Source organism: Cynocephalus volans, chromosome 1 (assembly GCF_027409185.1).
Source record: "Cynocephalus volans isolate mCynVol1 chromosome 1, mCynVol1.pri, whole genome shotgun sequence".
NCBI lineage: Eukaryota > Metazoa > Chordata > Mammalia > Dermoptera > Cynocephalidae > Cynocephalus > Cynocephalus volans.
Window position 1 is genome coordinate 256,023,960 of NC_084460.1, and position 25,009 is coordinate 256,048,968.

Sequence of the window (25,009 nt, forward strand, 5' to 3'; positions counted from 1 at the left end):
TCTTTTAATTTCCCCTTATTCAGCATTAAGAATGCATGTTGATTTTAGAGCAAGGTTAAAATTTGGTATTGTTACCTAAAGCAAAGTTGAGGTTTTTGTTTCATTTATCTAAGAAAGGCTCCTTTTATTTTTTCTAAGCATCACTTATTGCTAGCTTATATAGTGTTTTGTTTGTTGTGTCTCCCTCACTTGAATATAAGCTGTATAAAGGGAGGATTTGGTCTACTTTGTTTGTTGTGGTATTCTAATGTCCAGAAGAAAGACTGACAATTGTAGTAGTACAGGAAATATTTGTTGACTGAATGTATGGATGGATGAATGCAGGATAGCATCTGATAAGCACTGGCATACTTAATATGTACTGATGTACTATAGAAATTCAGAGAAAAGAGAGACGAATATGACCACCAGATCTCAGTAGAACAACCAGTCCTTATCGCAGGGTTCTCAATCAGGGAATAGTTTCCTCATACTGCATATACTTAATTTATATTTAATAACAAAAAATTTCTTCAGTTGGTTAGAGCTCAGTGTTAAAACACCAAGGTCAATGTTTCAGATCCCTGTACTGGCCAGCCACCAAAAGAAAGAAAAATTGTGTATTTACAAAAAATTTCTTTATAATGATAATTTTTAGGATTAATAGTCCCTTCAAGGCTAACCTAGTTTAAACATTAAGAAGTTATTTTTGCTGATTATTAAATATACATACGTATTTTTATAATCATTGGAATAAATTTAACTAGTACAAAAAACAATAAAGTCGAAAGTAAAAGTTGTGGTCCTCCATAACTGAAAAGGGAAATAGAGATAAATTATTAGAAATGGCCAATGCAACAATATTGGCAATAGAAATGGTGATTTTATATTTTAATGAGGTCAGCTGTCTTAATTAAGCCGTGTTAAATTCTGCATAAAATGTTATGCTTTAATCTTATTGACTACTAATAAATCCTGTACTCTGTCAGTATGATTAAAATGTTTTGCTATTAAGACTCTTCTATTACTCAATTAAAATATTTAATACAGAAAGAACCTATTTAAAGCAAAGCACATTTCAGTCAAATTTAAATGCAATGGGTAGCCTATTATTTAAAAATATAGTATTTAAAGCCCTTTTCAGTGTGGAAAAAAATCTTTGGTGAATTAAAGTCTGTCATTCATCCTTTGACTACTTGGATTTCCATTTGCTGAGAATCAGGTAGATTTTGAAGTATGGAAAACAGATCACTCTACTGGCAATATTATTGCTCAACCAACGCAAGATAGTGCCAACCGTGAGTTTGACCAGCCACTTGAGAGGCAGAATTTCAGGGTCTGCTCTGATGTGTTGTCAAGTACGTGCAGCATGTCCAATGGCTTGACCGATGCTTAATACTGTTTGATGTAACCCTGCCATCTATATCTAAACATAGTCATTTTGTTCTCATTCATATGAGTCTTTTGGACTAATTTAGGAAACTGCAACACATTAATAATCGTACTTCTTTGTGTATTCCCTTTTAAAACAGAGTCTTCCAAAATGGACATGAAAAAAGAAAGAAATGGTAAGACATGAGTAAAATATTTGGTGCATCTTAAAAGGCTATTGCATATATTAAAACTTTTCTTGTAGTATATAATCTCCCAAATGCTCTGTCACATGAGAATGTCACAAAATGTTATTTTGTATTCATTTTGAAGTATAAATTTTTTCTACCAATGGTTATTTATTGATATTCTTATGGTCTGGGGTGGGGGTTGGGAGGTGCTTTTTTTTTTTTTTTTAAACTGTATAATTTGCTTTCAGCCCTGCTTTTATAAATTCAGGTCCAAAAGTGGTTTTTGCACCTTTAAAAAAGCAATTACTATGGTTTAGATACACTGCCAACTAGTAGCAGTAACAATCTACAATATTTGAGGAATGAGTCATTCTGGACTGAGGTAACAGACTTGACCTAAGTATTGGATATGGAGAAAAATAGAAAAAAATTTAAGTTATACCTTATATATCTGTATTTAAAAGGCCATACCTTTATACTGTATATAAAATGATTCAAGGAGGGTGTATTTTTAAAGAAACTACCTTCAAAGACCTGAATTGGCAAGGGAAAGTATTACTTACTAGAGCCAGCCACCTTCCGTTGGTCAAGGAACACAGCATACCTGAGATGACCTCAGAGAGGGAATCTGACCTCTTTCTCCTTCCTCCTCCAATCCCTTGCCAGGGCTCCCCGTTGGCAAATACTGATAAGAAGCCAGAGAAATGGGGTTGCTAAATCTGCTGGGGCAGAAAACAGGGTGGTAAAGGGAGGTGAGGTGGAAAAGGAAGCTTACCTGGCCCACCTGGCCTGTAGGAATTTACAGGTGAGTAACAATAGCGCACCTCCTACAGTATCACTCTGTCTTTTCTTTTTCTTAAGTATCACTTATGGCTACTTTTATATAATACTATTTTTCTACTTATTGTGTCTCCCTCACTTGAATATAAGTTCCATAAAGAACACGGATTTGGTTTATTTTGTTAGCCACAGTTCCCCGGTGCACAGAATAATGCCTGGCCTTAGTACATATTTCAGGAAATATTTGTTGAATGATTGCATGGTGGTTGAATGCAGGGGAGCGTTTGGTAATCACTGGGATTTGAACCTGAGACCTTGGTATTATAAGGCTGTGCTCTAACCAGTGGAGCTAACCGGCCAGCCCATTCTCTCTCATTTTTTAATTGGGTTGTTCATTTCCTTATTGTTGTATTTTAAGAGTTCTTTGTAAATTCTGGACAGCAGTCCTTAATCAGATAAGTCTTTCACAGATATTTTCTCCTAGTCTGTGGCTTGTCTTCTCATTCTCTTGATACTGTCTTATAGAGCAGAAGTTTTTAATTTTAATAAATTCCAGCTTATCTATTATTTCTTTCATGGATCAGACCTTCAGTGTTGAACCTAAAATTCATCACCAAACCCAAGGTCATCTAGACTTTCTCGTATGCTATCTTTTAGGAATTTTATAGTTTTGATTTTACATTTAGGTCTGTGATCCATTTTGACTTAATTTTTGTGAAGGGTGTAAGGTCTGTGTCTACATTCATTTTTTTTTTGCCTGTGGATGTCCAGTTATTCCAGCACCATTTGTTGAAAAGACTGTCTTTGCTCCATTATGTTGCCTTTGATCCTTTGTCAATGATCAGTTGACTAAATTTATGTGGGTCTATATTCTATTCCATAGATCTACTCATTTATTCTTTTACTAATATTACACTATCTTGACTACTGTAGTTTTATTGTAAGTCTTAAAGTCAGGTAGTGTCAGCCCTCCAACACTGTTTTTCTTCAATATTGAGTTGGTTATTCTGGATCTTTTGCATCTTGTTATAAAGCTTAGAATCAGTTTGTTGATATGCATAAGATAACTTGCTGGAATTTTGATTGGAATTGTTTTGAATCTATAGATCAAGTTAGGAAGAGCAAACATCTTGACAATATTGAGTCTTTCTATCCATGAACATGAGATATCTCCCCATTTGTTTAGGTATTCTTTGATGGTTTTCATCAGAGTACTATAGTTTTCCTCATATAGCTCTAGTACATTTTTTTAAGATTTGTACCTAAGTATTTCATTTTGGGGGGCTGTATTAGTCCACTTCTGTTGTTTATAACAGAAATACCTGAAACTGGATAATTTGTAAAGAAACAATATTTACTGCTTATAATTTTAGAGGTCAGAAGGTTTTTGTTTGTTTGGTTTTTTGCTTTTTGATTTTACTGGTTCTTTGGGATTTTCTATATAGACTATTGTGTCATCTGCAAAGACAGTTTTATTTCTTCTTTCCAAATCTGTGTATCTTTTATTTCCTTTCATTGTCTTGTTGCATTAGATAGTGTCTTACTCTGTTTTGTGCTGCTATAACTGAATACCATAAACTGGGTAATTTATAAAGAACTGAAATTTATTCTCTCATAATTCTAGAGGCTGGAAGTCTAAGACCAAGGTGCTGGCATCTTGTGTGGGCCTTCTTACTGCATCTTCGCATAGCAGAAGGTGGAAAAGCAAGAGAGTGAAACCACTCCCACAGCCCTTTTTAGAGTCACATTAATTCATTCGTGAGGGCATAGCCCTCATGACCTAGTCATCTCCCAGAAGGCCCCACCTCCCAACACTGTTGCATTGGGGATTAAGTTTTTCACACATAAATTTTTGGAGAGAACAAAAAGATTTAAACTGTAGTGGATAGAACTTCACGTACCATATTGAAAAGCAGTAGTTAGAGAGGCATCCTTGCTTTGTTCCTGATCTTAGTAGAAAGCTTTGAATTTCACACCGTTAGGTATGATGTAGGTTTTTTGTAGATGTTCTTTATCAAGTTAAGGAAGTTCTCTTCCTTTCCTCATTTGCTGATCATTTTTATCATGAATGTTGGATTTTGTCAAATGCTTTTTTGCATTTACTGATATGATCATGTGATTTTTCTTCTTTATTCTGTTGACATGATGGACTACATTAATTGACTTTCAAGTGCTGAATCAGCCTTGCATACATGGGATGAATCCCCTTTGATCATGATGCATAATTCTTTTAGTGCATTGTTGGATTCAATTTGGTATTATTTTGTTGAGAATTTTTGCATCTATGTTCATGAGAGATATTGGTCTGTAATTTTCTTTTCTTGTAATTTCATTGTCTGGTTTAGGTATGCGTGTAATTCTCAGCCTCACAGAAAGAATTAGGAAGTATTCCCTCTGCTCTGTCTTCTAAAAGAGATGGTAGAGAATTAGTATAATTTCTTCCTTAAATGTTTGGTAGAATTCACCAATGAACCCATCTGGGCCTGGTGCTTTCTGTTTTAAAAGGTTATTAATTACTGATTCAAATTTCTTAAATAGATATTAACCTATTTGGATTGTCTATTTCTTCTTGTGTAGGTTTTGGCAGATTGTATCTTTCAGGGAGTAGTCTAAGTCATCTAGGTTATCAAGTTTATGGGCATAGTGTTGTTCATAGTATTCCTTTATTATCTTTTTGATGTCCATGGGATCAATAGTAATGTTCCCATTTTTCATTTCTGACATTAGTAATTTGTGTCTTCTCTCTTTTTGTCTCAGCCTGGATGGAGATTTATTGCTTTTATTGATCTTTTCAAAGAACGAACTTTTAGTTTTGTTGATTTTCTCTATTGATTTTCTATTTTTAATTTCATTGACTTCTGCTCTAGTTATTTACTTTTTTCTGCTTACTTTGGGTTTAATTTGCTCTTCTTTTTCTAGTTTCCTAAGGTGGAAGCTTAGATGATTGATATTAGAGCTTTTTTCCCTAATATATTAACATTCTATTGAATGTTCAATGGCTGTCCATTTCCCTCTAAGCACTACTTTTGCTGTATCCCACAAATTTTGATAAATTGTATTTTCATTTAGTTCAAAATATTTATAAAACTTATCTTGATATTTATTCTTTGACCCTTCTGGTATTTAGATGTGTGTTGTTTAAGGGATTTTCCAGCTATCTTTCTGTTTACTGATTTCTAGTTTAATTACACTGTAGTTTGAGAGCAGACATTGTATGATCTGCATTCTTTTAAATTTGTTAAGATGTGTTTATGGTAGATAACATGGTCTAACTTGGTGAATGTTCCATTCGAGCTTGAGAAAAATGTGTAATCTGCTATTGTTGGATGCAGTAGTCCATAGATGTCAGTTATACCCAGGTGATGGAATGTGCTGTTGCGTTTAATCATGTCCTTACTGATTTTCTGCCTCCTATGCCTGTACATTTTTTTATATAGGGTTGTTAAAGTCTCTAACTGTAGTAGTTGATCCATCTATTTCGCCTTGCAGTTCTATCAGTTTTTGCCTGTCATATTTTGATGCCCTGTTGTTAGGTGCATATGCATTGAAGATTGCTATAACTTCTTGGACTACTGACCCTTTATCGTTATGTAATGCCCCTCTTTATTCCTGATAACTTTCCTTGCTCTGAAGTCTGTTCTGTCTGAAATTAATATAGCTGCTCCTGCTTTCTTTTGATTAGAGTTGGCATGACATGTCTTTCTCCTTATTTTTAATTGTAATCTATATGTGCTTATATTTATTTTTTATGAGAGTATAATTGATTATACATATTTGTGGTGTACAAAGTTGACTATCAATAGTTGTGTACAATATGTGATGGTCAAATCAGGATAGTTCACTTATTCACCATTATAATACACAATCATTCTGTGTGTTCAATAACAAATTTCTCATTAATTTCTCATAAACTCCCTCTCCCTCCTCCTCCCCTTTTCAACTTCCAGTAACCACAGTTCTGTTCTCTTTTTCTGAAAGTTCAACATACTATGTTGATGGTTGTTTTTTTCTTTCTCTCTATTTCTTTCTTGTTTATTTGTTTGTTTTTTTGTTTAGTTTCTACTTACAAGTGAGGACATATGCAGGATTTCTCTTTTTGTGTCTGTCTTGTTTCACTCAACATAATTTTCTCCAAGCTCATCCATGTTGCAGCAAATGGCAGAGATTCATTCCTTTTTATGGCTGAGTAGTATTCCATTGTGTATGTATCTCACATTTTCCTTATCCAGTCATCCAATGATTGACATTTAGGTTAGTTCCATAGCCTAGCTATTTTAAATAGAGCTTCAATAAACATGGGAGTACAGGTTCCCTTCAACATGATGATTTGCATTCTTTTGGGTATATATTTAGTAGTGGGATTGCTGGATCATGTCATAGTTCTATCTGTAGTTGTTTAAGGAAACGTCACACTGTTCTCCATAATGATTGTCCTAATTTATAGTCTTACCAACAGTGCAGAAGCATTCCCCTTTCTCCACATCCTCACCAGCATTTGTTATTCTCTGTCTTTTTGATAATAGCCAGTCTAGCTGGAATGAGATGATATTTCAGACTGGTTTTGATGCATTTCCCTGATGCTTAGTAACGTTGAGCATTTTTTCATATAACTGTTGGCCATTTGTATGTCCTCCTCTGAGAGATGTCTATGCAGTTCCTTTGCCCATTTTAAAATTGGATTATTTGTTATTTTAATGGTAAACTGTTTGGGTTCCTTGTATATTCTGGATATTAATCCCTTGTCAAATATATAGTTTGAAAATATTTTCTCCCATTCCGTAGGTTGTCTCTTTTCAGTATGTTGAATGTTTCCTTTGCTATGCAAAAGATTTTTAATATGATATAATCCCATTTGTTTATTTTTTTTCTTCTGTTGTCTGTGCTTTTGGGGTCTTATTCATAAAGTCTTTGCCCAGTCCTATATCCAGGAGTGTTTTCCCAGTGTTTTCTTCTAGGAGTTTTGTAATTTCAGGTCTTATATTTAAGTCTTTAATCCAATTTGAATTGATTTTGATATATGGTGAGAGGTACAGGTCTAGTTTTATTCTTCTACATGTGGATATTCAGTTTTTCCAGCACCATTTATTGAAGAGGCTGTCCTTTCCCCATTGTATGTTCTTGGTGCCTTTGCCAAAGATCAGTTGGCTGTTTACATATGGGTTGATTTCTGGGTTCTTTATTCTGTTCCATTGGTCCATGTGTCTGTTTTTATGCCAGTACCATGCTGGTTTGTTTACTATAGATTTGTAATGTAATTTGAAGTCAGGAAGTATAATGCCTCCAGCTTTATTATAATTATTATTATTGCTTAGGATTGCTTTGGCTATTAGGGGTCTTTTGCTCCATATGAAATGTTAGCATTGTTTTTTCTGTTTCTGTGAAGAAAGTCACTGGTATTTTGATGGGGATTGCATTGAATCTGTAGATCACTTTGGGTAGTATGGACATTTTCGTTATGTTGATTCTTCCAATCCATGAACAAGGAATGTCTTTCCATCTTTTGGTATCTTCTTTAATTTCTTTCAGCAGTGATCTGTAGTTCTCATTGTAGAGATGTTTCACCTCCTTGCTTAAATTTATTCCTAGGTATTTTATTGATTGATTGATTCATTCATTCATTGGAGATTATTTTAAATGGGTTTGCTTTCTTGATTTCTTTTTCTGCTAGTTCATTATTGGAATATAAAAACACTACTGATTTTTGCATGTTGATTTTATATGCTGCAACTTACTGAAATCATTTTTCAGCTCTAAGAGTTTTTTGGTAGCTTTAGATTTTTCTATATATAGGATCATGTCATCTTCAAACAGGAAGAGTTTGACTTTGTTTTTACCTGTGTGGATGCCCTTTATTTCTTTCTCTTGCCTGATTGCTGTGGCTAATGCTTGCAATGCTATGTTAAATAGCAGTGGGGAGAGTAGGCGTCTTTGTCTTGTTCCTGTTCTTAAAGGAAAAGTTTTTAGCTTTTCCCCATTAAGGAGGTTTTTTTTTTGGTTTACATATTTCTGGTATCTTTATGTTGATGTTTTGTCATCTGTTACAGCAGTTGCTTCCTCTATTACTCTGGAGTGAGCTTTAAGGAGAGAGACTTCTTTTTCCAATCTCCACTGGTGACTCTCCTTTTGTCAATGCAGTCAAATGGGAGGTGGGCTGCCTGCACAGTAACAGTGGCTGCTACTGTAGCGTCAAGCCACCCGTGCAGTAGCAGTGGCTGTGGTGGACCACCACAGTGTTGCAGAAGTGGTGTTTTCAGCATGCTCCTGTTTTCTGCTGGGCAGTGGGGGCTACTCATGGCTCCTGCCTTTTTATGCTTTTAATTGAGCATTTTATATGATTCTGTTTTCTCTCCTTTCTTAGCATATCTATTATATTTCTGTTTTTTACTTTTTAAAATGATTTCTCTAGAGTTTACAATATCCATATACAATTAATCCAAGGTTACTTTAAATATTACTTCACATATAGTGCAAGTACACATTATAATAACAGAATATTTCTAGTTCTTTCCTCCCGTCCCTTGTATCATTGATGTCATTTATTTCACTTATGCATAATCATACATAAGCATATATCTATATCTATTTAAATCCTTTGTTGTTGTTATTATTTTGAACAAACCATTATCTGTTAGCTCAATTAAGAAAAACAAAAACTTTTATTTTACCTTCGTTTATTCACTTCCTGATGCTCTTCCTTCCTTTATGTATATGTAAGTTTCTGACCTATATTATTTTCCTTCTCTTCAAACAACTTCTATAACATGTCTTGCAAGGCAAGTCTACTGGTGACCAATTCCCTCAATTTTTGTTTGTCTGAGCAAGTTTTTATTTCTCATTGAGGTTTTTTTTTTTTAACTTTTAATTTTATTCATTTATTTTATTTTATTTTTCTTTACTTCTCAATATACATTGTAGTTGATTTTCATGCCCCTTTACCTGTTCCTCTCTGCTCTGTCCCCTCCTACCCCCACATCATATCTGTTCACTTGACTTAAATAGTTCATCTCATTGAGTTAAATAGTTCATCTCACTGAGTTTTGAAGGATAATTTTACAGAGTACAGAATTCTAGGTTGGTGGTTTCCTTTTCTCAAAACTTTAAATACAGTCAGCACTTCATATCTGTGGGTTCTGTATTCATGGAATCAACCAAACTCAGATCAAAAAAATTTGTTTAAACAAAAAACAACAATACAATAATAAAAAATAATACAAATAAAAAAATAGTATAACATCTATTTATATAACATTTACAATGTATTAGGTATTATAAGTAATCTAGAGATGATTTAAAGTGTATGGGAGGATGTGTATAGAGTATATGCAAATACTACACCATTTTATATAAGAGACTTGACCATTCACAGATTTTGGTATCTGTGGGGGGTACTGGAACCAATCTCCTGCAAATACTGAGGGACGACTTTATTTCACTCATTTCTCTTCTTGCTTTCATGGTTTCTGAGGAAAAATTGGTTATAATTCTTATCTTTGGTCTTGAAGTAAAGTGTTTTTTTCCTCGGGCTTCTTTCAGGATTATTTTCTTTATCTTTGATTTTCTGTAGTTTGAAAATGATATGCCTAGGTGTAGTTTTTTGGCATTTTTTCTGCTTGGTGTTCTCTGAGCTTCCTGAATCTGTAGTTTGATATGTGACATTAATTTGGGGAAATTCTCAGTCATTACTTTTTCTAATATTTCTTCTGTTCCTTTCTCTCTTTTTGCTTTTCTGTTTTTGAGTTTTCTATCACTATGTCTTCAAGTTCAGAGATGCTTTCTTCAACTGTAGACTGTCCAGTCTACTAATAAGTTCCTCAAAGGCAGTCCTCATTTTTATGATAGTGTTTTTGATCTTTAGCATTTCATTTTGGTTCTTTCTTAGGATTTCCATCTCTCTGCTTAGATTGTCTATCTGTTCTTGCATGCTGTCTACTTTAGACATTAGAACCCTTGGCTAGTTGTTTTAAATTCCCAGTCTCATAAATCCAGCATCTCTGCTGGGTCTGGTTCTGATGCTTGCTCAGACTCTTCAAACTGTGTTTTTTTTCTTTTTAATTTTATTTTTTTGGTGGCTGGCCAGTACAGGGATCTGAATCCTTGACCTTGGTGTTATAATACCACACTCTAACCAACTGAGCTGACTGGCAAGCCTGGATTTTTGTTTTGTTATTCTTGTTGTTTTCCTGCTTTTTAATATGCCTTCTAATTTTTTTTTTTTAATAGCTGGAAGTGATGTCCTGGGTAAAAGGAACTACAGTAAATAGGACTTTAGTAATGTAGTGGTAAGGGATGGGCGGAGGCGAAGTGTTCTATAGTCCTATGATTAGGTGTCAGTGTTTTTGTGAGCCTATGCTCCCGGACTGTGAACGCTACCAGCGCTTCTCAACCCTCTCCCTCTTTCTGTTAGGTAGGACAGGATGTCTAGGGGGAGCTGGAGCTGAGTATTTCACTTTCCCTAGGTTGGTTAGACTTTGATAAAACCCCAGCAGTCTTAGGCTCTGGTAAAACAGTTTCTCCTGAGGGCAGACCTTGCTAAGAATAGAGGGGTCTAGAGTACTTAAAAATGGTTCCTTTTCCCCTTCCCCTTCCAGTATTCACTGTGAAGAACTGATAGAGCTCCTGGAGGTAAAACACATAAAAGCATCCCTTGCTCCCTCCTGCCTCCTAATGATGGGTACCTCGAGAGTTGTAAAGTGTCTTACTTGTCCACACTGAGCCTCCAGCAATCCATCAATTACAGTTAAGGTTTTCCTATCCCAGTACTGCCACCTGCAAAAGTTTCTGCTTGTGGGTTTCTGCTCCAGTCAGTTATGATTCCCTCTCTGTCCCTCCAATTTCGGGTGTGTTAGTTTGCCCTGTGACCTCACTTCTCTGACAAATCTAAGAAGGAATGTTGATTTTTCAGTTGGTTCAGCTTTTTACTTGTTCTTAGGTTGTAGTGGTGACTTCTAAGCTACTCATATACCAGACTAGAAAATAGAAGACCAAGCAATAATTTTAAATTAATAGATTTGGGTCAGATTTTATAGACTACCAAAGGTGATGATATAAATCTTAGACTGCTAAGGTAAGTAAGTGGGAGGCCCGTGGAAGTTACTGAGTTGGGAGAGATTCAATGAAAATAGTGATACACTGAGGAAACACCATTTAAGCTGAGTAATAAAGAGGAATTAGCGAGATTCTGGTAAGGGAAGTGTTGCTTGGGAGAAGGAAACTGTCAGAGAGCAGGAGTAGCCCAGGGTGCCCAGATAATTTATCGTCAAAACCAGGGAGACTTGAAGGTGAAAGGGGCACTATTAATAATTATGCTAGGGCCACAGGCATTGACCAGTAGTTTCCTGGGCAACCTGGGATATGTAGTCACCCTACATTTGGGGAAGTACAAGAAAGTCAGAATGAAGATAACAGGGTATATGTGATTTGGGGGGGCTGTGGGGGTAGGGGAGTTGTAGCTGCTGGTTCAAATTAAGTTGGACCCAGTGGATCCTGTCACTGTTACTCATAGTCAGATGGCCTTGAGAAGCCACTGAAGAGATTTAGACAAGGGGATGAAAGGATCACATTTACATCTTGAAAAAATGGATTGAGTAAGGGCAAGAACAAGGTGAGGTTGTCAGTTGAGAGGTGATTATGGTTTGGATTATGGTGGTGGTGGCAGTAGAAATAGGTTTAGAGATATTTAGACTTGGTGATGAGCTGGTTATGCAGAGGAAGTGAAAGGAAGGTATCAAGGAGTCTCCCAGGTTTCTAGTTTGTAGAACTGGCTGGATCATGATATCTTTCACTGATTTAAGAAACAATAAAAGAGGACCAGGTTTAGAGGGAAATACAGGAGTTCAATTTTGAGTACATTAAGTTTGAGGTGATGTGTGAGGATGCTTAGTGAAATGTTGGAGATATAGATCTGGAGCTTAGAGAAGAAATCGGATCTACAGACATAATCCTGAGAGTCATAAATTTATAGATGAAGTGAAGCCATGGAGAGGAAAAAAAGGCTGAATATAGAACCTTAGACCTCAGGACAATTATGAAGTCCCAAAGGAGACTGAAAAAGAGTAGCCAGTAAGGTAAAAGAAAAATAGAGGGTGTGATATCACAAAAACCAAGGGAAGAAACTATTTTAAATAGAAAGAATAGAGGTAAGATGAGAATTGAAAAATGCCCACTGAATTTAGTGACATAGAGTCCTTTTGTAAACATTTTTTTTTCAGTTTCAAAGGATCTTATTTCCTACTACAAAATATTTAGTTAAATGGAAAATAAGCTAAAAATAGCTGATTTTGTCAGAAGACTATTTTACACATTGACCTAAATTTTAAAATATTTAATATTTTCAGTGTTATTTATTTTTCACTTGTAAAGAAGAATGGATTTTTAATGGCCAGACATCTTGAGTTAAATGAAAAAAATACTGTGTAGAATTGCCTAACTTAATACTTTCAGTGCTTATGAGGGGGATTTTATATCATACAATACTAAGCTTTTTGGTTGAATACCAAAAGGGCATGTTTTTTAGGAATGTTAGTTCTTTGACCACTGAAGTAATTGTCCATCAATTCTAGGTCCAACACCTCTACACCTGGCTGCACAGGCTTGCTCGTTAGAAACAACTATCTGTCTACTCTGTTTCAAAGCTGATTACATGCTTTCTGAAAAAAGAGGCTGGATGCCAATTCACTTTGCTGCTTTCTATGACAATATCTGCATCATCATTGCTCTCTCTAGAAAGGATCCTAGTTTGCTAGAAGCTGAGGCAACAGCTGAGTAAGTTATTTAGCATTTATAAGAATATAGATTTCTGCATTTCATGACCTGCCCCACATACTGACACTAAAAGGCATGATTGGTATGGGTGATTTGAAAGATATGTTAAGGCTTACTCAGCTGTCCTTTCTGGTCACCATCTTCTTGTACTACTGCTTACCTTTAGAATTTATAAAGATGAGAGCTTCTATCAATCAACCTGTGCATGTTTTCTGGAAGAATAAGGAGTGAGCCCTAGGGAGTTTTTCCTAACCATGTCTCAATAGTATGGTTCCACAAACTAACTTATCAGGCTAAATGCTTAGTGCCCTGGAAGAGGCCTGAGACTAGGGAAGAGAAAATTGCTCTCAATTAGACCTTACACAAGCAGGAGGCAGTCCTAGGGTTCCAGACCAAAGTAGATAGGCCTCTGGATAACAGGGAAAATATCTAGTGGTATCCAGAAGAAAAATACATTAAAAAGAACCAAATAACTTTGAAACAGAAAAACATTCCAAACAGTCTTTTGTTTTACATTTTAGCTGAGGACCAATTCTGAAGGTGGAGGTGTAACTTCTCATGAAGGTACATTCTTGGCTAAATATCTAAAGACCAAGTTATTATTTTGAATCTCTAGACCTGATTTAGGCATAGTTTCATTCAGATTTTTCTAAATCTTCAAATGGCCTATCCATTATTATTCTGTGGTCTAGGGCTAGCATAATGGCTTGACAGTTTGAGGGACACTGGCTTCTTGTTGCTGCTTAACATGTGGCTTCCATGTCATAGTACGAATGGCAGCTCCTGCTTCCATTATCATGCCTGCATTCTAGCCGTGAGAAGAGAGATGAAAAGCATTGGCATGCTCCTTTCTCTTTAGGGAGTTGCTCATGTAACTTCCACTCCCATCCCATTGGCCTAACTCAGTTGTTTGGCCCTACCAATCTATAAAGGAAGCTGGGAAATGTAATATTAGGCTGCACAGCCATGTACCTAACCAAAAGATCTTCACTATCTAAAAAGCAGACAGAGAATTTTTGAGAAAAACTGTTATTTTCTGCCACAATGAGGAAGTTGGGATTTAGAAACTGGACATGAAGTGTGAAAAAATGGGTTTGACTACTACTTGAGCTTCAGTTTCATCATTTGTAAAATGGGCTGACAGTACTTGCCTTGCTTTTTCCTTCACTCGTGGAATTGTTGCAAGGATTAGTTAGGATAGTGTATACTAATAATTGTGCATTATCAACTTCCAAAAGAATTATAAGGCATGATAAGTTGGAAGGAGGGTAGAGACCAATATGAGAACTAAAGGACAGCAAGGCAAGGGAGGCAAATCTGCTTACATGTGGAATGCAGAGGACAAGAATTCATTAAGGAAGAGAAGGTGATGGTATAAACTATCAGATGGTTTATAGTTTTATAAAAAGTAAATCTGACACTGTACATGTGCTCAATTATTCTAATATGTTCCTTGAATTTTAGGAATCAGTGTACTCCACTGTTACTTGCTGCCACTTCAGGAGCATTGGACACTATTCAGTACCTGTTTTCTGTTGGTGCTAACTGGAGAAAAACAGATATTAAAGGAAATAATATAATTCATTTGTCAGTGCTAACGTTTCACACAGAGGTTCTCAAGCATATAATACAGTTAAATATTCCTGAACTCCCAGTTTGGAAAACTTTGGTAGGTGAGTATAGAACACATTATCTCTTTATAAATAAATGTTCTGATTATTATTCAGTTTAATTATTGATACTTACTCTAAAATAGAGAAGACAAAATAATGTTTGTATCATATTTTAAGCATTTAAAAATCACAAAATAAGTATTTTATGAGTTAAAGCCAGAAAAAAATATATAAATAATAAAGAGCTATATCTTTGTGTGTGCAAAACTAGTTTTATTTCTAAATTAAAAATCAAAGATGTGTGATCCAAACACACTATAATTTACACCTTTTTTTTTTTTTTTTTTTTTTTTTTTTTAAAGATGACCGGTAAGGGGGATCTTAACCCTTGACTTGGTGTTGTCAGCACCACACTCAGCCAGTGAGCAAACCGGCCATCCGTATATGGGATCCGAACCCGGGGCCTTGGTGTTATCAGCACCACACTCTCCCGAGTGAGCCACGGGCCAGCCCTACACCATTATTTTTATTTTCCAACTTTCTCCCAGAATCCAACCATTCTCTCCTCCATCAAAAAAGTGAATTCAAAAACAAAAAAACAAAAACAAAAGGAAAGAAAGGAGGAAATTAAAATTTAAGAGGAAAGTTTATTCCTTGCCTCCTAATTTTAGAGACAAATTCAGCAAAATCTACCCTCATATATGTACATATATATATATATTGGCAGCTGGTTGGTACAGGGATCCTAACCCCTGACTTTGGTGTTATAACACCATGCTATAAACACCTGAGCTAACTGGCCAGCCCTATCCTCATATTCTGATAAATGTTTTGTGAAAAATTCTGTTTGAGATTTTTTTTCCAAATTTGTATTCAATCTAGCCAGAAATATCATCAATCTAGGCCAGTTGAATGTACACAGCTAAATTTTACTCCCTCCCAAGAACTCACAAAAATTACATGGAGATTAAATAATACCAGCAGCAGCAGACAAGCATTCAAGGGAAAACAGGAAAGTATATAACAGCAGTAAAATATTAGAAGATGGAAACAGATAGGCAAGTTTTAGGACTTAGCCAGCTGGAGAAAACCATTCCAAGCCAACGGCGGGAAAGCTAAAAACCTCTCTTACTCACACCATAAAATCCCCAAAAGGCTTGAGAACCTTCAGTGCCAGTCAGAAGTGCTCTCCTCAGAGCCTAACCAGCCTAATTAGTAACCTACAGATACTAAGACTGGAATTCTCCCTGACACACAGAAGACAGAGGGACCCAGGAAACTGGAAGTCTGACCCAAGAGAAAAGCAAAGAGGATTTTAAGGATGACAGCAAAGGGAAGTTCCTGAATGGAACTGTGCACCCAGCCTACAGGGAACAGGTAGGAGTAATTATCAATAGAAACAAAGAAAACTAAGCAAATGAAATAAAATAAGGAAATTATTAAATCCAGGAAAAACAAAAGTAAGAAATGAGATACAATTATAGTACGCTACAATGCTCAGCTGTGAGTAATATTTCTACAAGCATCATAGTGTAAGTGTTGAATATTGATTTAACTAAAAACTATAAATATGGGGAAAAGGAAGGAAGAAGAAATGGCAGGGCAGTGTTGAAAGAACTAGTTTCCCATTTTCCATAACCTGAATTCAATATGTCTAAAATTGATAAAGGAAAATGTAGCAGTATATATAAATATGTAAAAATATGAAGCTATGTAAACCACAGAAGGTATAGGGAAAATAGTCCAAAGTGGTTATATCCGTAGAGATGAACCCAGAAAATTGGGGAGAGTGGGGCAAGGAACTACTCTAATTTTGCTAGATGCCTTTCAGTAACATTTAACTCTGAATCATGACCATGCATTTCTTTGATTAAAAAAAAAAAAAACGTAAAGCAAAATAAGAAAATAATTGGAGAATGAAAACTGATTTTTTTCCCCAACAACTCATTTTAGGATGAGATAAGATGTATTTAAGATTTTCAGTCTCATTCAACTGGTTCAATAAGTCTGAATATTTGGTTTCAAAATTGGCCCAGTACCTGATCTTGGAATTTACTGTGTACTAGGAACGTATTTCAAGTATATCAGCCTCAAGAGATATTGGAAAGTGTTTTCAGTGTTTATTTGTGTGCATATATACCATTATGTCTTAGTCTCTTTAGGAGGAACTGAGAAGACAATCCTGTTGTTTTTAATAGACTAAACCATTGCAAATATCCACCTTAACAATAGGAAGCTCTGTCCTCCAACAGGAATAGCCTAATGTAACGAAAAACTTGTGATGTTTTCATCACAAATGATGGGCCACTACTTCCTACAGCCTTTGTTGGGAAGTCCTGATAACGACACAAAGAGAACAATAAGTAGTGAGCATCTGGCTACTGCTACTTTGCCTTGTGCCCTGAAATAGTTCTTCCTCCTCACACTGCCCATTTCCACTATGGGTAAAAGAATAATTAGTTTATTAGAAGTTCCAGGATTAGCTCTTGAAGTGGGAGCTGAATTTTAAAAGAAAGTGCCAAGGAGTGATGTAGACAAGGTAGGATCAGAAAAGATTTGATAACAGAGTATTTGGACAAAGAGATGAGGAAAGGCTACGTCTGTGGTTTTTCTCACACTGCAGACACTGCTTAAAGCATGTATATTCGTATTATCTTCTGTCTGGAGTACAAGTTCATTCAAAGTTTTTTTAAAGTATCTTCTTCATACTCAGAAAATGAATAAAGCTTCATATCTAACGTAACGGATATTAACTTTTATTGATGATAATGTAATTTACATAGCCATTCTTGAAAAAACATACTGAAATTTTAATTCAACAGCTGATTTTAGGCAAGAGAGAGATGTACATACTATCTTCCAAGTGAATCTGAACTCTGTGACCACCCAATCTGAGCCATTCAGACCAAAGATAAAGAATATGAGGATTTTTTTCACTAATTATATAACTATAAACTCAAAGATCCTGGGTGTATATAATCTGCTCAGCACTTTACAGAAGGCCATGTACACAGGGGAATTTAAAGCATGCAGTTGATGGCGATGGTGGTGATGTCAACCCTTCGCTTCACTTGGCCTGTATAGAAACAGTATCAATCATTCCATTGCCTCTTGCAGAAATTACAGCTTGTGTTTTTCTGTTAAATACTCACCAGAAATGTTGCAGTGTGAAAGCTACAAACGAAGGATGATGGCCGTCATGTCCTTAGAAGTAATTTGTTTAGCAAATGATAGATACTGGAAACACATTTTGGATGCAGGTGATGCAAAATCTATTAACTATCTTTTCCTTATTGTATTTTATGTAGAGCCTTATTATATGCAAGCCAAGCACTTTAAGGTATATTTTTAATTGTGGAGGAAACTTTTTCATTGATTTTAAGTTTCTTTTTTCTTTTCTTCTAAGATCACTTCCTTTACCTATCAACCTTGTATTTTATTTTCCATGTGGAGGCTGCACAGGATCAAAAAACAATATAATCTCCATTTCTTATTGAAGTTCATAAACTTAACAACTGATGTTAAATTACTTTACCATACTACTCATATTTATTTTTATTTAGAAATTATCTCGTCTGTATTTGCACAATTTATTTTTTAAATTAAAAATAGCAGATTGTGTCAGGCCTGGTTTTTAACTAGCTCTTCATTTAGAACTTAGGCTAATTGCTTAACTTCTGTAGCCTACTTTCCTCCTTAATAAAATGGTTTTACCACATAGGGCTGTTTTGAGAACAGCACTGTCCAATATCACTTTCTGAAATGATGGAAAAGCTCTGTCTGTACTGTCCAATATGGTAGCCACTACCCTAATGTGAATATTGAGCACATATATGATGCTCCATAAATATTGCTGAATGAAAAAATAAAATTTGACTGTGGATAGTCCCCTGATGTGTTCCTAAAGAAATGTGCAAAAAGCTGTATATTCAAAAAGTGAACCATAGACTTAAGTCATAAAAGATGTTTCAGCTCAGGTAGCTAAATAGATAAATAAGTAAAACCCTGATTATGCCCATTATATTTTGCAGCATTTTCTGTGTTCTATAACGTGCTTTTTTTATTTCACATTGAACTGATATAACAAGCATCAGCTGAAGCCAGATTTTCTGTTTTCACCATGGCCAGTAATTAATGAGGCTAATGTTGTATTTTACTAGATTCAGCACTTTTTTTCATTTGCTGGTATAAAATAAGGATAAAATATTATAAAATGCTCAAATAATTGCACAAACACTGTTACACGAAGTTGATAAAATAACCAAAACTGAACACTACCATACGGTAACTCAAAGAATTTACTCATCAATGATGTTAAGCCAAAATTCAGTGCATCGAAGATGGCTTAGGATTACCAATATAAAATATCTGATTGTGTGCTATGTGAAAATCAAACATATGAAAAATGAGAGCTGTCTATACTGTAGATAAGACAGAAAAGTGTATTCCTGTAGTTTCAAATGATAATTTAATAAATGTTTTATAGAATTATTTGCTAATTATTTATATTGCAATACCCATAAACATAATTTGTGCTTTTTCTTTTTCTTTTTCTTTTTTTTTTTTTTTTTTTTTGGTCTTTTCATTACAGGTACCATTCCTGCCTTAATCAATCTATTAAAAAGTTCCAAAATAAAATTACAGTGCAAAACAGTTGGGTTATTGAGTAATATCTCAACCCATGTAAGTGTAGTGCATGCTTTAGTAGAGGCAGGAGGCATTCCAGCTCTGATCAACCTACTGGCTTATGATGAACCTGAACTACACTCTCGCTGTGCTGTCATTCTATATGATATTGCTCAGTGTGAAAACAAGGATGTTATTGCCAAATATGTAAGTCATTTCTCACTGACAGTTATTCCCTCATATAGAAGCTAGAGAGATAGAGAACCAAATTGCCATATAGTGGCAAAACTCTCATGGAAGAATAAAGCAAGAAAAGAGGAGAGAAGGAGGCTGGTGAAAAATACCTCACTAAGAAGTTGGCATTTGAGTACAGTCCTGAAGTAGATGAGGAAGTGTTTTTCATATGTTTCCTGTTGGGAAGGCCATTCTAGGCAGAGGAAATAAGTGCAAAGTAAATGAACTGGAAGTGTGCTTGGGCATGTTCAAGGAATAGCAAAAAAGAGCCAAGGTGGCTGAAGGGAGAGAAGTAGTAGACACTCCAAGCTGGGTAATGATGGGCCACATCATGTAGGGACATGTAGGCAATTGTTAGACACCTTGGCTTTTAGTCTAAGTATGTTAGGAAGCCATTTGAATGGTTTTGCTCTGGGAAGTTTCATGAGGAAATTTACATCACTACATTCTATGTTGAAATAGGTGGGCAAGGATGGATGCAGTAATACCAATTAAGAAGCTAATTCAGTAATTCAGGTGAGAGATAATGGTATCTTGAACCAGGGTGGTAATAGAGAAAGTGGTAAGAAGAGGCCATATTCTGTATCATATTTTGAAAATTGAGCCACCAGGAATTGTGGGAAGGTTATAAAATCTGGAGGAACTAACAGAGAAGACTAAGACGGAATGGCCAATGAGGTAGGAGGAAACCTGCAAAATCTGTTGTCCCATCAGCCAATGAAGAAATTGTTTCAAGAAGCATAGAATGATCAATAGTGTCAAATGCTGTTGTAAGATGAAAACATTGGCCTTTGAATTACCATTGAATCACTGAATTCATTGATTACTTCTCTACTCTTATCTCAAAAAATCTTACCTGAGTTCTGGTGTATCTCCTTTATATTCTTGTTTTGCAGAAGTGATTGCTTCATTATTTTTTTCATTGATAATAATTTACCACATTTGGTTACAATTTACATCTACTTTGTGGCAACATTTTTCTGATGAACATTTGTTTTAGTCCATTCCTGTGATTCTGTAACAAAATTCCACAGACTGGGTATATTATAAACAACAGAAATTTATTTCTTACAGTTCCAGAGGCTGGGAAGTCCAAGATCCAAGTGCCAACAGAGTCAGTGTATTGTGAGGGCTGCTCTCTGTTTCTAAGATAGTGCTTTGTTGCTGCATCTTCACGTGGCAGAAGGCAGAAGAGCAAAAGAACCTAGCTTTTTCACTTCAGCCCTTTTATAAGGCATCTAATCCCATTCATGGAGGCTCCACCCTCATGAGTTAATCATGTCCTAAGGGCCCCACTTCTTAATACTATGACATTAGGGTTTACATTCCAACATATAAATTTTGGAGGGACACATACACTCAAACTACAGCATCATTCTTCACCTGGCATAAGTTTTTCCTATTTTTTTTTTTCTTATATTTGGACAGATTCTGTGTGTTTCCTTTTTGATCTTTACTCAACTGTTAGATGAGTTCTTTTTAGTCCAGCTATTTGCAGGAAGTATATGTGGAAAAGGTCCAGACCCATGTTCTAGGCTAGCAAGAAAATGACATGCCACAGGGCTGTATGCATGAGTTCTTTTAGCTTTACTTTTACCTAGCCAACAGAGACTGGAGGTGTATAGAGCGTCATAATGCAGATTCCATCTCTTCCACAATTTGTAGTCTATCTCTTCCTCTTCACCTCACCAACAAACTGCTTCTTTCAAACATATCTTGTCGGTATGAGTCCTTGTTTAATCTTGCTTTCTCTGATTTTTGAAGCTTTATGCCAAACTGGTCCAGAAAAGAGCCTGCTGCCATTCTGCATACCCACTCCTATTGTTCCAGACAAGGAATGGTGTGTTTCTTTTTTTCTACCCCTCAAGGTAGAGCCACTTAACTTGGAAAACTGTTCTGCCAGCGTTTCCTGTGGTCAATGGCCATGGAGATCTCTCTCATCTCACAACTCATACACATTTATTATTATAATTTTATTTATTTATTTTTTTGTCTTTTTCGTGACCGGCACTCAGCCAGTGAGTACACCGGCCATTCCTATATAGGATCCGAACCCGCGGCGGGAGCGTCGCCGTGCTCCCAGCGCCGCACTCTCCCGAGTGCGCCATGGGCTCAGCCCCATACACATTTATTATGCTTCAACATTACAGATATCTCCTAGCTTTATTGAAAATTGGGTTGCATTTTGTTTTTTATTTTCCTTGATATTCTTGCATTATTTCTGTTTGTAGGAAGAAATGCCATCTTTACTCCATTTCAAATTAGGAAATTATATTTGCATTTAAAGATATTTCCATACTGGCCAGCTGCCAAAAAAAAAAAAAATAATAATAATAATAATAATATTTGGTGTTGCACAAATATAATTACCAATTACCAATGCAATGTCCACAATGGTAAATATTTCCAAATGGGGCAATGTATTCAATTAACCCTACTCAGTTGCTTCACTTCTTAGATATTTATTAAATGTTGCAGTGAACTTGCAGCCTTAATTATTTCAGTATGAAGGAGGGAGCTATTATAGATTATTTTTATTGAATAGTTACCTTAATGTTTTGCTAAAGTTGTATTAATAGTCATTTAATGTATCATATCAGTGACACATTTGTTTATAGGCAATCGTTCACTCCTAAATAAGGAGATATTTATAGCTAGAAAGTTATAGACTTTTATTTCTAAATAAAGATTTCATTTATCTTAAATAAATTCTAAGGTAATTACTTTTGTTTGTTTACTTTCAGAACGGAATGCCAGCTCTGATAAATCTATTAAAGTTAGACATAGAAATTGTGCTAGTAAATGTAATGAACTGTATACGGGTACTGTGTATAGGAAATGAAACAAATCAAAGAGCAGTGAGAGACCATAAAGGCATCCAACATCTTATCAGATTTCTGAGTTCTGATTCAGGTGAGCCTCTATTTCTGGATTATATAAAAGTAACCATATTAAGTGAAGCAAACATGGGTTTGGACTTGTCCTGTATGAATAAATATCCTGTATTTGTCTTCGAGATCTAGACATATATAATATTACCTAAATATCTGAAACACTTAAGCTTAAACTGCTGGGTTTATAAAACAAATTGACTCTCAAAGACATAGTTTTTTTTTTTAAAAAAAGTTTAATTAGACATGTTTATAAATGGAAATATTAGAATGAATAATGAAAATAGTGCAGACAATATGCCTAGAGCAGTAGATATCTCCTTGTGTGGATAATACATATATTGACCATTAGTAGCTATTTTGCAAGTTACAAAAAGGACTTCAGATTTGTTTTTATATATTTGATATCAAAATTCAAGGTCATCAGAAGGCATTAGGCCAATTATCAGTTTCTAAAATCCATTTCAGTACTAAGAACATCAAAAGCCACAAGGCAGTTTCTACAGCTACTGCAAATGGTATCTTAGTAATCTCAATCCTGAGAGCATACACAATTGTAAGCTTCAAATAAATAGTTTTCCCCAAATTTGGGGACAGAAAAAAATTGAGCGAAAGCTTATCCCTTTTTCTTCCTCCTCAGTTTATCATCTGTCTTTTGTTCCAATTTACCAGGAATAAATAGAGTTCATACATTGGTTAAAATATGTAAGCTAAGGTTATGGATAAGCGGAATGTTGCAGAAGTCTTGTTTTTACTTCAGAACTTGAAATTTAAGCAAGTGTTATCTTCTAAGAACCTCTGTCTCATGTAGCGAATTTATCTGAAAGCCCTCCTCCTTCATGACAAATTCCTTAAGCTCTCTGCTCCAAGTTTTCCTCCATCACTAACTATGCTCTGCTTTATCATTTAAGAATAGCGTTCAAGAGTCAGCTTTTATGCATATTTTAACCATATAATTTTTACTTATTTATAATTATCCTTCATCTTTTTTTGCTAATGTTTTATCTCATTAATTAAAATTTAAACATAGGAACTAGGTCTTCCTTTTTCTTTTTATTTCTCCCAACCCCAGATGCTGGATCAAAGCACAAATTGTAGCAGCAACTTGAATAAATAAATGATTAATTAGTTCATGAAAGTAAGTTACAAAAATAAATTATTGGAATAATTTCTTGGGGGGCTCTTGCCTTATCTGAAACCTAAAGTAATTTTTCCTACACTGTAATCTATATTATCCCCTCACTCCAAGGAAGATAAAAAAATTAATATTGAAATAAGTTTTAATCATTTTTTTCTGTCTATTTAAGCCCAATATGTAACTTTCGTGCTTTAACAAATAATCCTCTTGGATGTTAGCTTGGTTGTTAAGTTGTAGGGGATCACAAAGGAATTTTATTAATTCCAGTATCTTCTTAACCATTCTGAACCACTCTAAGATTTCATGCCTTAAGGTAAAATGGCCCCAAAGTAGGCTCACATGCAGTTTCTTAAGACTATGGATTTGTAACTTCTCCTTAGTCTGAGCCTCTGTCTCCGGAGATTCCTCAAGCCTACCCTTGCTGAGACTGGTTCGTTTTAGGCCTTTGCTTCTCCCATCTTTAGCTGCTTGTATTCTCACACATACACATACATACATCCATGTGTGTGCATGCATGGATGCCTTCATTCCTACAATACTTCTGATTTCATATGGCACACAACTGTCCTGTCCTGTGTTATTAACCAAAGTTTATATGATACCTCCATGGAAACTCAAATATGTAACAAGCATACAAAATGCTTTGTTAAATCTAAACTATCTGAGAAAAACTTAAGTTTACCTCATTATCTTTCTTAGAATGATTATTCACACATTTCACTGCAGAAATGTGTTTTCTCCAGACCTCCTGGCTGTTGCATAATTTATAGTATATGTACTCATTACCTTCTAAAATCTGAAAATTTTGGAATTATGACCCCAAGAGTTTTAGATAAAGGTTACCTTCACCATTAGTCCTTCTCTACCCAGCTCTTAAAGTCAGAGATGCTTCTATTCTTATCCTGTTGCTTCTTTCACATAGCGTACTCTCCTTAAACAATCTTATTTATTCCTAAGGACTTCGTTAGGGTTATAACCTATGCTTCCTAGTTATCCATCCACATCCTCTGAATTTTAGAGCTAGTTGGGATTATGAAAGAGCTAAAGACACCCCTTTCCTTTTAAAATTTGGATCCAGTTGAGAAATACATGCAGAAATCAAATACAGATTAAAACGTCAGCTTTACTGCTAGAAAGCTTACTTTGAGAAAACAGCAAAAAGTGCAAAAAGAACCTAAGCTATGCATTTGCAATTACTCATTTCTCAAGCTAAGAAATTATATAACTCACTATTTGTCTCACAGTGAAGAATGAGTAGGGGCTAAATTTTTATTCTTAACATTTCTGAGTTGGAGGTGGGAAGAGTAATTTTTACTTTTTGTACTGATGTAGGAATATTGGGTAAGATAAAGAATGGTATACCTTACATTCTCTTAATTTTATTTATCTATTGGGTTTAATATTCCAAGTGTTATTAGAGTACTT

General features: G+C 35.2%; 1 protein-coding gene across 1 annotated transcript in view; it reads left to right on the forward strand.

The window, feature by feature from the left end:
• The window catches only part of ANKAR (ankyrin and armadillo repeat containing), a 62,325-nt gene that overhangs the window by 14,897 nt on the left and 22,419 nt on the right, over positions 1–25,009 (forward strand). Inside the window, exons 8-12 of the mRNA XM_063088516.1 lie at positions 12,881–13,082; positions 14,547–14,755; positions 17,851–17,955; positions 19,287–19,528; positions 22,300–22,468. Coding sequence (XP_062944586.1) covers positions 12,881–13,082; positions 14,547–14,755; positions 17,851–17,955; positions 19,287–19,528; positions 22,300–22,468 — 927 coding nt within the window. The remainder of the gene's footprint in view (positions 1–12,880; positions 13,083–14,546; positions 14,756–17,850; positions 17,956–19,286; positions 19,529–22,299; positions 22,469–25,009) is intronic.